The 15,837-nt window shown below is 37.1% G+C and overlaps 1 protein-coding gene across 3 annotated transcripts in view; it reads right to left on the bottom strand.

Annotated features, from left to right (window-relative positions):
- Positions 1 to 15,837, bottom strand: part of USP24 (ubiquitin specific peptidase 24) — a 147,310-nt gene that overhangs the window by 31,211 nt on the left and 100,262 nt on the right. For all 3 annotated transcript variants that reach the window (XM_038000483.2, XM_007978600.3, XM_038000478.2), the window contains exons 39-48: positions 13,039 to 13,100; positions 10,039 to 10,230; positions 8,953 to 9,070; positions 6,680 to 6,824; positions 4,381 to 4,500; positions 3,644 to 3,769; positions 2,571 to 2,669; positions 1,245 to 1,327; positions 723 to 864; positions 375 to 494 (exon numbers count right to left, since the gene is read on the bottom strand). In XM_038000483.2, the coding sequence (XP_037856411.1) occupies positions 375 to 494; positions 723 to 864; positions 1,245 to 1,327; positions 2,571 to 2,669; positions 3,644 to 3,769; positions 4,381 to 4,500; positions 6,680 to 6,824; positions 8,953 to 9,070; positions 10,039 to 10,230; positions 13,039 to 13,100 (1,207 nt within the window). The remainder of the gene's footprint in view (positions 1 to 374; positions 495 to 722; positions 865 to 1,244; positions 1,328 to 2,570; positions 2,670 to 3,643; positions 3,770 to 4,380; positions 4,501 to 6,679; positions 6,825 to 8,952; positions 9,071 to 10,038; positions 10,231 to 13,038; positions 13,101 to 15,837) is intronic.

The following is a 15,837-nucleotide window of genomic DNA, read 5'->3' as shown; positions in this document are numbered from 1 at the left end:
CAGCAGTACCCAGTTAAGTGAGATCCAAATAAGAGGATGTGTTTTCCTAGTTTAAGCTAGGAACAACTACCTCTCCAATTTAAGTATAAAATCTCAGAAATGCTAAGTCTGGGAATGTCTAAAGTAGTCTCTGGTTTGAGCACTAAGGAAGGCATTTTCCTTCACAGTAATCACTAGGGTGCCTTCTAGAAATGAGGGCTACTGTTTCCAGATCTGCCTATTCCAGTAGCAGCAACTGCCTAAGACAAGGGGGCTCTTCATAATGCTGAGACAACAGCCTTAACATGGTAGATGGAATATGAAAACAGAAAAAGGAAAAAAAAGGAGTGAGGAAATGAATGGTTGTGAAAAATTTCAGGAAGAAAAAAAGTTACCCTTATTTGTTCATCATATTTAATGGAACGTCCACTTTCCCAGTCAAATCCAAATCTCATTAGGTGAATTACCAAGACGCTAGGTAAAGATTTAATACAGGTCCTTTTCACTGTTATTCTCTAAAGACAAAAAAAAAAAGAAAAAAGAGCAAATATGAATGATCTCCATGGAGAAAATAAAACAGCACAGTAATTAAGGCAAAGGTCTTTCTGACCCATGTGAAAAGAAGTAATGACACAATCTAATGGAAATAACAATATGAGCTTACTACTGATTTTACATAAAACCAAGACACACTATGTGAACAACAAATTAATCTTGTTGTTTAAAAAGGGCAAACTTAATACCTTTTCTTTACACTTTTCACAGTAGTACGCGTTACTTCCCTCTAGAACTTCTCCTCTAACGAATTGGTCCAAAGAAATTTCCAAACTCTGACAAGAAGTCACTCCTAGATTGAGAGCCATGAAAGCTTCTTCACGCTCATATCTGATTAGGAAATAACAGAAAACCCACAATCAGCAATGGAATTTAAAACTCTTCAATTACCATAATTGAACACAGAACTACATTTTTAATCTGGGAGTCCCTCAATATTTTAAAAGTCCATTAATAAGTTAAAATGCCACTTTGTGACAATTTAGAATTGCTTAAAATTATGAATTTCAATGAATATTTTCTTAAGCCCACAAAGAAATTTTTTCTACTTCTGGAAGTAGAAACCAAAGAAATTTAAGTCACTAAATACTTATAGATCTATTGAGAGGGAGAGGGTTCTAAGTCTCTTAACAAATGCAAAATTTACAACATACTAGACAAATCACTTCAAAATGATGTTTATTTTTCCTGTCAGTGATATCTTCACTCACCTATGAGGGCAGTCTTTACAGATCTTCTGATCAGAGTAGATGCCCTGAAATGTATTCTTAAAAATTTGGTCTCTCCCCATTTTCTGTTGGAATGAAAAGTTACAATTTTAAGTGATGCCTCCTGATGCCTCCAGATCTTATGAGTATATAGAATTTTATTAACACATTGCAATTTAAGGGCCAAAACAAAATGAGTCATTCTGGCAGTGTGAGCTGCGATAAATGGAGGCCAAACCCATTATTGGCCCCACTGTCAGAGTGATGCAGACGATCAGAAGAGGAAGAGGAGGAGGAGGAGGAGGAGGAGGGATCGGTCAGGTAGAGCTAATGACAACAGAATGTTCTCCAGGGTGATTCCGAATCCTTCTCCCTGTGCTACAAGGACCAAGTTAGGGGCAGCTCTCGGCAATCTTTTCTTTTTTCTTGTGGATAGAATGCCATCAATTTGCAAGTTACTTTATAAAATGGAAGAATTGTGCCTACTGATGAGAGGCCAATGCTGGCAGTGACAGCGGGATCTGAGAAGGCAATACCGTTTAGGAAGTCTGCCACATGGCTTACAGGGTTGAGGTAGAGAGCTTTGGGTTTCAACAGCACCACAAATAACCTTTGAAACTGGCTCCTTTCTCCCCTTTGCCAGAGCACTCTCTGCTCTGCACAGGGCCGTCAGCTCACTGCTGACTACAGCACTCTTCTGAGGCCAGATCAGATTATTTCAGTGGACACACAGAAAGAATATGTAGGTAGGAATGGCTATTATTATGTAGTAGAGATTAAGAGTTACATACTTCATTGAGCGTTAGATGAATTAAGAAAATATACAATTCTAGGCCAGGCACAGTACCTCATGCCTGTAATCTCAGCACTTTGGGAGGCTGAGGTGGGTGAATCACTGGAGGCCAGGAGTTTGAGACCAGCCTGACTAACATGGTGAAACCCAATCTCTGCCAAAAAATAAAAAAAATTAGCCGGGTGTGGTGGTGCACACCTGTGATCCCAGCTACTCGGGAGGGTGAAGTGCAAGAATCTCTTGTACCTGGAAGGTAGAGGTTGCAGTGAGCTGAGATTGTGCCACTGCACTCCACTCTGGGTGACAGAGCGAGACTCTGTCTCAAAAAAACGTAAAGAAAAAAAAAGAGAAAATATACAATTCTATTGATCTGTGTTATGTTTTGATGTTTAAACACAGAATACATTATAGTTCTTATGTTAAAGATAATCAATTTCTGATTTGTCAGTTTCATAGTAACCTCAAATTCTAAGACACTATTCTCATACTATAATTAGAGTTTGAGGGAGTTAGAGGGAAAGTAAAACTTTTATTACCTTGAGATATTCATCCATCTGATCAATGAGACTAGTAAAGAATTCATATGCATCCTGCTGTTCTCTCACATAAAGTTCTTTATTCCACATCTTGAAAATCTATATAACAAAAATTAAATGTTTTTAAAGGAAAAGTAGCCATTTCTGAATGTGGTAGAAAGGGAACATAAAACAGCACTTAAATGCTTCTAAAAATCAGGTTCACTATTAGGATGTGAACATTTCTAGTAAAGTGAGACTAGCTTGTATTCAGCCATCCACCCTTTTTCCTAGTCCCCTTACAATCATAATAAGTCTCTGAAATCAGAAGTGGATACTGGGTAAGATCTAGGCCATGGAACAGAGATTTTCTCTCTTAGAAACTAATCAACCTATGGGGAAAAACACAAGGTGATCCACCAACATGTGAAACACAGTACAGCAATGTTTCAAAATAATGTTCTTGGCCGGGTGCGGTACCTCACGCCTGTAATCCCAGCACTCTGGGAGGCTGCGGCGGACAGATCACCTGAGGTCGGGAGTTCAAGACCAGCCTGACCAACACGGAGAAACCCCATCTCTACTAAAAATACAAAATTAGCCGGGCATGGGGTGCGTGCCTGTAATCCCAGCTACTTGGGAGGCTGAGGCAGGAGAATCGCTTGAACCTGGGAGGTGGAGGATGGCGTGAGCCAAGATCGCACCACTGCACTCCAGCCTGGGCAACAAGAGCAAAACTCCGTCTCTAAAAACTTTAAGTGTTCTTTATTTAAAGACATTAGTGAAACTGGCACAGGGTCAGGGGAATGATATGAACAAATATTGCAAAGAGCTAAAATAAGAATCATGAAAAATATTCAAAACAATTAAGATGAGCAAATTCCTAGGAATTATGAATGACTATTCTCAACATTCTAATGATTTGAAACCAAGTACCAATTTCAACAAGGGTATACCAAATCCTTTTACAGTTTTTTGGCAAGGAATTAGTCTAAAGTTAATAAAAACAAAAAACCATTATCATTAGAGAAAGAATGTAGCCAAACTCCAAATATTTAACATCTTTAAATCTCAAGAGTTACTGGGTGAAATACCTTCCAAAAATTCTCAGGTACATAATACTGCAGCTTGCTTTCCATTAAATGCCCAAAGAGAGACTGCACTTGGTAAAACACGCTATCATCTGGATTGTCTGTGTCATCATCCACCGAAAGTAATGACTGCACAGAAAAGAAACATTATCAAGCTTGAAATATTTAAAATGCTTCACAGGTAACTCTGACATATGTACACGTTAGTACCCACATTACTTTTTTAGAATGTTATGTATGTTTGGACATGGCTGTAATGCTGCAGATATTTAACTTCAGTAATTTCTCGCTGGTGTAATTATGAACAAATCATGTCCTTAAGCTCTGATTATGAAAATTGGTCTAGTAATAAGTGCAGCCCAATACACATGGAATACTCTCAAAACCACTGACTACCATATTACAAGCCACTACCATATTATCGTAAAGTGCTCATGGTGGACCCCATATATTTCTAAAATACTAAAATTGTAACCTTATGGAACATAACTTAAAAACAACTTTGGAGTTCAAAATTCACATTAGGCCAAGTCTATCTGTAATACAGGCAGCTTATTACAACAGCAGCTTTATAAAAATGTGTGATTATAAACAACATGTCTCTACACATCTCAGGAGCTACTAAAGAATCGCCATGTCTCGTTTTAGCAAACCCTAAAAGCAATAAAAAACTATGAAACAATTTTCAAGTAACGCACATATTATCTATCATACCAAAAAGGACAGAAAAAGGAAATCACCTCAGGTAGCCCAGGTTGCATATACAGCTGCTGGAAGACTGCATTCATGTAACAAGTTGCACCACCATTCCTCAGCCCCACAAACCCTGAACTGGACCTGCTATCCACTGGGGGAAGGTACTGGGAAACAGAGGAATAGAAACAGCAGAGGAGGAGAATGAGTATCTCTGCCACAGACACATTTACACTATAGCTATGTGGGAGATACAGGCACAGATTTACCCATCCAGCATGTTATGAAAGCTATGCTGGCAAAAACCTATGTTCATGAAGTACTTCTGCAGATGCCAATATAATTATCAAATACTGCTATCTCAATGTTGCTTTTTCATTCATAAAATACCTGGCAGATAGGTGTATATTTGTTTTTCTATTTATATAGTCACTTGATTATCATTCAACAAATATTGATTAAATACCCTACTATATGCCAGGCACTGTGCATGGGATATAAGAGAGAACAGAAATGTGCATGGCTCCTGATCTCAAGGCACTTATAGTCTATTAGGGTAAAGAGGCATAGTCAAGCAAATGTCCTGATATATATTCATGAATTAAGGTAGTACTCTGAAAAAAAGGAATGTGAGTCTAGGAAGTGATTACCATGAAGGATCCTGACCAATCTGGATGGTAAAAGAAGGCTCATATTGTAATTCCTTTTAGAGAAGGTAACATTCTTCTATTAAACTTTTTCCAGTAAACATATAATTAAATAGGTGATTATCCTACCATTTTACTTAACAGATATTTTGAAATAACATAGACCCCAGTACAGAGCTTTTCTGGGTAGAAATGATCCAGAAAAAGCATAGTGGATACAGTTCAACATGGCATTTCTCCAAATGGAAAAGGATACTGTAATTTTACACTTTGAAATGCTATTATAGTAAGATCTTGGTTCTCGTGCCATGACCAGAATCATGTTATCTGCACATATCAAGTATCTGCATCCATGTAATAACCAACTAGCAAACATAAATGTGTAGGTCTTCTAGATCTCAAGCAATTGCTAAGTATTACTTATTCTTCATTAACATCAGACATATACTTAGAGCAGGATTATTTCTAAGACCTAATTAACACCGAAATTTATTTGTAGTCCAAAGCATAGATTTAAAAAAAAACTGGTTTATAACAGCGTTAAAAATATAAATACCTAACACAGATATTGCCTTCATTATGCTGATATAATTTTTGATGTAAGGAAAAATACAAAAAGTTCAAAAATCTGATTAAATAAATGCATATAAAGTAACACATAACCTATAAACTAAAGCAATATAAACCCATTTTGATCAATCAAAACCATTTCCAATTTATGACAGCCCACACTTCTAAGTCTTTGCCAAGTGCTATTCCCTCTATTTAGGACATCTGTCCCCACTTCCTTTCCTACCTAACCACTCTGTTCTGTAATACTTAACTCAGGCATCCAGAGGGTAAGTCTGACTTTCTATGATGTTAGAGAACACAAAAGGCAGCTTTGAAAGCATCCTCCCATTTCTGGTCTGGTATTCCAGTGGACCTGCAATATACTTCCCTCTCACAGATCCCAACATACACTAAGCTATTTCATGGCTCCACAGCTTTGTTCATATTCTTCTCATTACTGGAATGGAATGACCTTCCCACCTTGCTTCCCCGGGCTCACTAGTTTTTACGGCCCTATTTTAAGTTTCATCTTCTCTAAGAAGCCTTCTGAGCTGGTGGTAAAGTGCCTCTCTGTGTTAGTAGAGCATTCAGGACATACCTCTATCTTATATTGTATCACATTATATTGAAATTATCTGCTTATGGGCCTCTTTCACTATACATTGACCTGCTTGAGGGCTGGGATCCTATCTCCATTTTTGAGCTCCAAAAGCCAAATACGCCTCTTAGCGCATACTAAACTCAATAAATCTTTGTTGAATTTAACTGAACATAGGCTGTACTGTGATAGAGCCAGTGTCTACTTGACTTGTATCTCTAGGGTCTGGCCTATGCCCAGCATAAAGTTGCTCAAAAAATAGGTTGGAATGCTACTTTTTACTTATTTACTTGGTAGTTATTTTAGAATAATTACCAAGCAACTTGAAAATGTCTCTCCCTCTTTAATTAAAAGGATACTATTTCACAATATATTCAGTATATTAGAGTGATACTATAGCTTATACTTGATTTGAGTATGTGAACACAGTAAGCAAAATAATAATACTGACTTTCTTTGTGGTCAGCAGAATGCAAATACAGTCTTAAAATTATATGTTTAAGAGATCATTCTAAAAAAATTAAGTTCATCAAGGTCTAGAAAACCTACATCAAACTCCTTGGTAAGAGCAGGGTCAGGCTGGTGATGCATAGAAAGCAGTTCTTTTATAATAATTTGAAGATTTGAAGGTGAACTATCAGCCAACATCACAAGGACTTCATAGGCTGCCAATCGGCTATTCGCTGTACTACACCTACAAACAAGACACAAGTCAATTTCAACAATGAATAGTCTACTTAAATTACTCATTAAACTAAAACAACAGTTGGAATTAGAAGAGCTCCAATTTGTCCAATTTGAGGATAAACATACTTAAGTCAGGTCTAACCCCAGACATCTAGTAATCTAGAGGTCATGAATACAGAAGGAATTAATAACTATCTTCTTGGCCTGATGATAAAGTAGCAAAATTCCTTCACTTATGATCAGAAGAGTCTTATCTAACGAATGGATCAGCAAGAATGGAGGAGAAACAGTAAAGAAAACTCTGTAATAAAGATGACATGGGAATAACTGTCTTTCAAATAAAATAGGTATGTAGAAAGATTTTATCGCTGTCATCCTAAGATCTGAATATATAACTGGCAGCAAAAGGCTGTAAAAACCAGAGTAGATAGCCGTAAACATTTTATGTGAACTTTCTATGAAAAAATGGAAACAGAAATACAGCTTGTCAAATCAATTCGTTTAAAGTGACACAAAAGATAACTAGCAAGCATTCTGCATGAAATCAAAGGCTTTCTACACTGTCTGCCTTGTAGTAGAAATCACTTTGGGGACGGACAATTATATCTCACTTTAACCAATGCTAACCTTGCATTACTGAGGGATCACTGGTTAAAAAGGATACACAGAAAAGAGGATAGCCAACCTCTGGGTGAAACACTCAGGGAGTGTAGGAGGCATTTAAGGGGGGGGTTATGAGGCTTTTAGACCAGCACAACACCAGGCACTGAGGACAATGGCCATGGAGCTGGCACTGTCCTTTGCTTCTTATCTGAACTTCAGGGTTGCAAAGGACAGTAAGAAAAGAATAGGGAGGTGCCATTTACACAGGTTAAACATTAAAAGTTGCTTTGTTACTGTGATACAAAATAGCATTACTTCTGAAAAGAGTTTCTGTGTATTTTAAATCTCTTTCTTCCTTGAAGGTTTTGGTGGGAAAAGACTGGGAGTTACTGTGATAAATCAACACCATTCAGTACAATGGGGAGGGATGAACAAATACTTCGTTTTTTAGTCAAGGCACTGTATATGATTTTTATAAAAACACTCCTTCCTTCTTCATTTATGGAGGAACTGCTTTTATTAATAATAAAACTGCTAAAGAAATGTCTTTTGTGTTTACTGAAAATTAAAATATTCACTTGTTTCTGCTGCTTTAATAAAAGACGCTCATAGACCTAGCACCAAATCTTCCAAAACAGGGCTGGGATAGCAATGAGGATGGGAGTCACAGCCTGAGGAACACCCCAAGAGTTCTAATGAAGGGTTTTGCTTTTTTTTCTTACCTAAAACAGATTTTGCTAGTGAGGCAACTTTAAGTAAAGAAATATTTATACATGATAAGATACCTCTTAGGATTCCACAAAATACTGTTTATTATGCCTTGTCCATTTCAATAACCACTGATATTGTACAGGAACCCTTTTCACTATAAATAGCAAATCAGTTTCTTCAGGATTACTCAATTAACTCTGGTTTTCACAAGAAAGGAACAAAGTTAGTTAGACTTGGAGCAAATGAAATAGCAGCTTGTAGCTCTGCCTCTTCTTCCTACCCGCAAGAGTATAAATACCACTCTAGTAGGGTCAACATTACAAAGAGATATTTCAAATTTGTATCCATAAAACTAATACAAAATTTGATTCCAAAATTACTACTGCAATAAATCATGAGCAGTTGTAGTTCACAGAACACAGCCAGCACTCAGCAAACGACAAGGTTCATGCACTAAAGCACCTATCGTTTTCTCCTGAGACACCTTCAAGATTTTACTCAGAGTCTATTTACTTGTACTTTGGACATAATTCTTATAACCTTCATTTCTCTTGGAATTTGTTACTGACCAAGTTAGCCACATTTTATTTGTTCTTCCATTCTGATGATAATAATGGTGCCAGCACACTTGCTCCATGCTTACTATGTGCCAGGCAGGCTTGACGCTAAGCCCCTTCACATGCATTTCTTCATTTAGTGGATAACATAGGATATACAGACTCACAGATGGAAGACAAACTCCAAGTTAACAAAATCTTTTGGGACTGAAGTTTCAAATTAGAATTTTTACCAAAACTGAACACAACGTGCATTTTCCATACTTTGGATGAAAGTCCTGTTGACTGATGGCGGCACTGCCAGCTGGAGAATGACTATTTAAAATAATTCTAGAAGCTCGGAAAAGGAAGTCATCTAACAATGGTTTAATGAGTGATGAACCTGGAATAGAGCATAATATTCATGTTGAAGATGAACACATATTTTAATTCAAAGATCCTATCTTGCACTTTCTTATCAGAGCAGCAAAGGTACCTGAGGCTAGCCAAAAGCAGGGCATTTAGTTTAATTTAATGTTTATTTTTTGAGAACTTACTACATGGCAAAGCTTGTGGAGTAGAATACAAAGGGGACAGAATACAAAGATAGGTAGGCGAGGGTGCTTTCCTTTATGGGCTTACAATACAGTGAAAGGAGTCAAGCTTACACTTTAGAAACACAAGTGCCAAGAACACCACAAGGCAGAATGGTTTGAGTGAATAGTTTTTACTCTGGGCATAGGGGAGTCCACATAAGGGTTCCTGAAACTTTTAAAATCTTGCCTCTTTAGTTTAAAATGATATGTCTTTCTCTCTCTGGTTAAGAATCACTCTTTTCTATATATTCCCAGTAGCTGAGAATATTTTGTAAAGCTTGGTTTGTGTTATAAAAGAGTTAATTTTTCATTTGTCTTCTGAATACAATTTATAATACTGAATAATCTTTTACAAATTACATGTGCACCCTAGGAGAACCTCATATGTACCCCACCACTGGAGGGCAGGGGTGGTTAGGGGCTGCCTCCTCAGATGAGAATCCCCCTTAAAAGAAGTCAGACAGTAAATTATGTATTATAAAGTACTTAACAGCAAAAAGAGAAAAATCTACTTTGAATTATAATTCTTATTTGGTATTAGGAATTTATGTGATCCAGCTATTTTGAACACTATAAAATTCTCTATGTTGTTTAATGACACGGGTAAAGTACACCTTAAATTTGTTAGCCACTAAAATAACAGACAATTTCCTACTGTGTGAAGGGTCAATTTTCCATGGAACACTTGGCATCTATCTTATTTTCCCAATTACACACAACACTGGCAATAATTGAGCACTGAAGAATCTGCCATATAAGATGAAGCAATAATTACCAAGCATTTCCTTTTCTGCCCCACAGAGTGAAAGAAGGGTCTTGATGAGGCGTAAGTGCCCTGCCAGTAAGATGTTGTCCGCTTCACTGGTCTCACATTCAGCTGTGCGATTAGGTTCAAAGTTATCCAGCCAAGTAATCTCATCTTCAAGCATGGTAGCTGGGCTGATCCTTAACTGCTCCATTTCTGAAGCTAAGAAGGAAAAAAAAAAAATCCATTACAAACTAAGAAGAATTTCCCTTTATGGAGTCAAAGTCTTGAACTAAAGTAAGCAAAGTCAAGCAGTCAAAGTCTTGAATTAAAGTAAGCAAAGTCAAGCCCCAATTTTTTATTTCATAGATCTTAAAAAAACTACCATTAAGGCCGGGGCTGCTGGCTCACATCTGTAATCCCAGCCCTTTGGGAGGCTAAGGCAGGCGGTTCACGAGGTCAGGAGTTCGAGACCAGCCTGGCCAGCATGGTGAAACCCCGTCTCTACTAAAAATACAAAAATTAGAAGGGCATGGTGGTGTGTGTCTGTAGTCCTAGCTACTCAGGAGGCTGGGGCAGGAGAATTGCTTGAACCCAGGAAGCAGAGGTTGCAGTGAGCTGAGATCATGCCACTGCACTCCAGCCTGGGTGAAAACAGCAAGACTCTGTCTCAAAAAATAAACAAAACAAACAAACAAAAAAACCCACAAAACTGTCATTAACAAATAGTAGGCGACAGCTGCTGCCCACAGGGAATGAAGGCACCCTTATTCATAAACTACTTATTGGTTGCCTCCTCTGTGCAGGTCACTGTGCCACATGCTGAGGCTGTAAGATGAGGGAGACAAATCCCGCTCTGAAGGAGCTCCTGGTTTGGTGGGGGGTAGCAGAAGTCCCAGGAAACAAAATCTTCTAGAGAAAGAAGGGGTAGAAGGGTATGAGGAGAATTAACACTCCTGCAGTATTACCTGAACCAAGGGAGGGCTGAGTTCAGCAAAGGACAATGAGGTCAGAAGTACAGCTGCCAGAGTCCAGGTTTCTAAACAATGTGCCAAACTCCTGAGAACTACTCTGTTCTTTTGTATTATGTATTTCACTTGCCCCTTCAAACAAGGACTTAAAGCACAATTTCACATTGGAAATTGAGACTGGGGAGGAGAGGAAGAGTGATTATGCTCTTCTTCCACTGTACTATAGTGAGAAGCAAGCAGGGTCTCCACACAGTGAAGTGAAGAAAGACCCTTTAGGGTCAGTCAGAGCTGGACTGGGACCAGATACAAACCCTATGTCTACCACTTACTGTGTGATCTTCTTTCCTTATTTATGCAGAGACCAGCACCTACACGGCAGGGTGCTGTGTATGAAGTGCTAGTGTAGGCACTGGCTTATGGAAAACACTCCAGAAATGGCAAATATTGTTTGTTTCAAGACATGTTATTACCTGAGAATTAATTCCCCTCACCTCCCAAGATCTTAACAAGGGATCCTGGGTCCCTCATTTATCACTCAACAACACAGGGAAGGTCTACATTAAAAACTCATTCATTCATTTCAAAGTTGCATGTGTGTAGCCAACTCATGATTCCTGTCCTTGCTGCAGAGCAGAAAGCAAAGCCTGGATGGTTGCTGGTCAGCCTTCCCTGGGAGCCTGGGTGAAAACCAGTGTTACGTGAGACTGTCAGATGGACATGTAGTCCACCCACTTCGCTAGATCCAACAGATCTTCTCTCTGAATCAAGACACACTCTCACACTGTATTAACTCCCTCTTCACAAAACCAATTCCACTGCATTGCTCAGAGCAATGTGGCCTGTTTTTCTTTTTTATTTTTTGGAGACTTTGTCTTGCTCTGTCACCCAGGCTGGAGTGCAGTGGTGCAATCTCGGCTCATTGCAACCTCTACCTCCCGGGTTCAAGCGATTCTCCTGCTTCAGCCTCCCAAGCAGCTGGGATTACAGACACACGCCACCACGCCCGGCTGATTTTTGTGTTTTTGGTAGACACAAGGTTTCACCATGTCGGCCAGGCTGGTCTGAAACTCCTGATCTCAAGTGATCCGCCCGCCTTGGCCTCCCAAGGTACCATGATTACAGGCATGAGCCACTGCACCCAGCCACCTCCTGTTTTTGACAGACACTTACGAAACTGATGAAGGCATCTGCCACCATAGAAATGTTGTTGAGGATTATTAGTCACTGTCTTTATGTGTCCATTACATGATGGCCTTTGTATGAAATTTCTTTTAGACTTAGGTGCTGGGAAAGAGATTTGCTTCTTTTGAGAAACTATTCTATTTCTTCTTACAGGGCATTCTAACCATATGCTGAACAACTAACCATACGCTGTTTTCTTTTTACTTCTGGCTTTCAGGAACCTCACAAATTAATTCTGAGGTATTTTTTTTCCTCCTGGCCTTTACGTTTTTAACCAATTCCTATTTTTGTGGATCCTGATTTTTATTTTATTAATTTCCTGTAAGCTGAAGCAAATTCTCTGTAAAGAGTGGAGAACAAACTCTTGATCTGAACTAAAATTTACACAGAGCATTGCAACATACATTTGCATTATTTAAGGGTAAGTACAATTAAAATCTCAGCACACTAACAAAAGAATTTCTAACCATGATACTTTACAAGTAACACTAATGAACTGACTTCTAACACTATCAACATGCTGCAATAAAGAGTACCTCTTTCCTTTGACAATCAACCTTTAAAATTATAACAGACTACACTGGAGAGAAAGACCCTTCATAATAGTTTTGTATCAGTGTAATTAAAATATGAGCCTTAGACAATTTAAAAATCAACAAATTTTCTCAATTCATTAATGACTGGTTATGTAAGAGAAGAAGAGCTCACTGGTACATAGGTTTATACGCTATTTTCAAGAAAACAAGGTTCAACTTCAAACAATAACTGTAATTTTATTTACACCTGAGATATGTAAATCATACTTAGAAATGTCCATGTGACTTTCTCTTCTACTCTTCCCCAGTCCCTCTCCCCTATATATTAGTCATTTACTTACTTGTCAGATCATCTAATAACTGGCATCTCAAATCAAAATACTCCATACACTGAGATAACAGTCTAAAAAACAGAAAGGTTTCAGTTACTAATAAGAGGCTGATTTGAAAATAAAAAGCATTTTCCTTGTAAGAACAAGTTCATAAAACAAGTTTCATAAGCATACCACTTTCATATTAATTCAAATTCTATATTTTAGCAAGAAGTATATTGATTTTACTAATGCAAATATAGTAATAGAAATAACAGTGTAAAGAGAGGGAAACATTAAATCTATCACATCTTAAAATAATAAATGTACTGATTGCATACATAATACACTCATTACATTCATTCATTTACATTTCAACCTGTATCTGCTAAGCACTTACAAATGCCTGGAACTGTTTTGGGAGATCAGTGAAATTAAGAAGGGAGACAAACAACAAATTAGAAATATACACATTTGTCAAGTGGTAATATGCACTAAGAAGAAAAATAGAGCAGAGTAAGAAGAGAAAGACACAGGGAAACTATTTTACAGAGGATGATCAAAGAAGCTTTTTCTGCAATTATAGTAGTGAACAGCACAGGTTTTAGAATCAGACACAAATGGGTTTTAAACCTGGCTCCCGTACTTATAGCAGCTGGATGTCCCATGGACAACTATTACACTTTTAACTTTTAGTATTGTAACTTCTAAAATGCTTACTATAGTACTGGAAATAAAAAACAGATGCATATACACAAACATGTAGAAAAGGTTCAAGCACAAACTAATGAGGAGAATATGTAATGAACCAAGAATTATAGTCATAAAAAATGAAGACAATAAAACTGCCAAACTCATTAGGCCAGTCTGAGGATTAAAAGAAAAACGTACATAAGCAGTTTAGTATGCTGTGTGGCATATAGTTGGCCCATGGTAACTGCTATTATTTTTTTTCCTGGTATTTAGCATGCAACTATCATCATCATACTACTGAGGGAGAAAATATGTACCAAACTTGGGCATTAAAAAAAGCTGTGAGATGTAATTTTTTAAATTATGCAAACATATAATTAAAGATTCAGTTTGATGTGAAATTAAAAAGCTCTACCTTCAACATATTTTTAAGGATTCTTTAAGAGTGTATGTTAAAATTCTCATCTAATGCTTTCTGCTTCTTCCGTAAAACTTAGAGGAACTTAATATTAAATGAAAAATTAACGTGTACTTGTATCAAGTAAACTGGCTTACAAGTATAAGCACAATAGCTTTAACTTAAAAAATGGCTTAAACATTTATACTGAAGAATCATTTGTCTTACAAATAAAAAGTTCGTCTGTTTAGAAAAATTTTAACCAGGAAAAGTTGGAATTCTAAAGTAAAAAGTATACAAAGACAAAAGAAGAAATTTCTACAGCTTTTAATTCACATGTTTACTGGGGGAAGCCATTCTCTGAAATATCACTAAGAATTATTTTTTATTACCAGAAATATACAGCTAATGTCTAATTCAGCTTAAATCTTGATGGTAAACTATAACAGAATTTTTAAGTTTTGGCTGAATTTTTAACATTTCTAAGTCACTCACAATGACCTTATCTCAGAAACCAAAATGTTGACTTCTTTCTTAGACATTTGGAATGTTAAAACAGAAGGTTAAATGTTTCAAAATAATATTTATGTAGAAGCCTGGATATGGGGGCCAGAAATCTCTGTATATTAGAAAGTGAATGAGAATGTAACAAGTGTTTATACACACATTTAATCCTGTAATAAAGACTTGCAAACAACAGACAAAATTATAACTAAATTTGAGAAATTCTATAGATTATACATATTGTATCTAGAAAACAGAGGTATTAAAAAAAAGTCAAGAATGGATCAAAGAAACCAGAAGGGAAATTAGAAAATATATTAAGACAAATGAAAACAAAAATACAACTTGCCAAAAATTATGGGAAATATCAAAAGTGTTATGAGATGGAAATTCATAGCTATAAATGCTTACATTTATTTCCTTAATCTTTTCAAAAAATCAGCTCCTCGAATCACTGATTTTTTGAAAAGTTCTTCATGTCACTATCTTCTTCAGTTCTGCTCTGATCTTAGTTATTTCTTGTCTTCTGCTAGCTTCTGAATTTGTTTGCTCTTGCTTCTCTAGTTCTTTTAACTGTGATGTTAGGGTGTTGATTTTAGATCTTTCCTGCTTTCTCCTGTGGGCATTTAGTGCTATAAATCTGCCTCTAAACACTGCTTTAGCTGTGTCCCAGAGATTCTGGTACGTTGTGTCTTTGTTCTCATTGGTTTCACAGAACTTATTTATTTCTGCCTTAATTTCATTATTTACCCAGTAGTCATTCAGGAGCAGGTTGTTCAGTTTCCATGTAGTTGTGCGATTTTGAGTGAGTTTCTTAATCCTGAGTTCTAATTTGATGCACTGTGGTCTGAGAGATTGTTACAATTTACATTCTTTTGCTGAGGAGTGTTTTACTTCCAATTATGTGGTCAATTTTAGAACAAGTGCAATGTGGTGCTGAAAAGAATGTATATTCTGTTGATTTGGGGTGGAGAGTTCTGCAGATGTCTATTAGGTCCGCTTGGTCCAGAGCTGAGTTCAAGTCCTGAATATCCTTATTAATTTTCTGTCTCATTGATCTAATACTGACAGTGGGGTGTTCAAGTCTCCCACTATTATTGTGTGCGAGTCTAAGTCTCTTTGTAGGTCTCTAAGAACTTGTTTTATGAATCTGGGTGCTCTTGTATTGGGTGCATATATATTTAGGATAGTTAGCTCTTTTTGTTGCATTGATCTCTTTACCACTGTGTAATGTC

Source organism: Chlorocebus sabaeus, chromosome 20 (genome assembly GCF_047675955.1).
Source record: "Chlorocebus sabaeus isolate Y175 chromosome 20, mChlSab1.0.hap1, whole genome shotgun sequence".
NCBI classification, from domain to species: domain Eukaryota; kingdom Metazoa; phylum Chordata; class Mammalia; order Primates; family Cercopithecidae; genus Chlorocebus; species Chlorocebus sabaeus.
The sequence above is the reverse complement of the archived record's forward strand: the minus strand, read 5'-3'. Positions and strand labels throughout refer to the sequence as shown.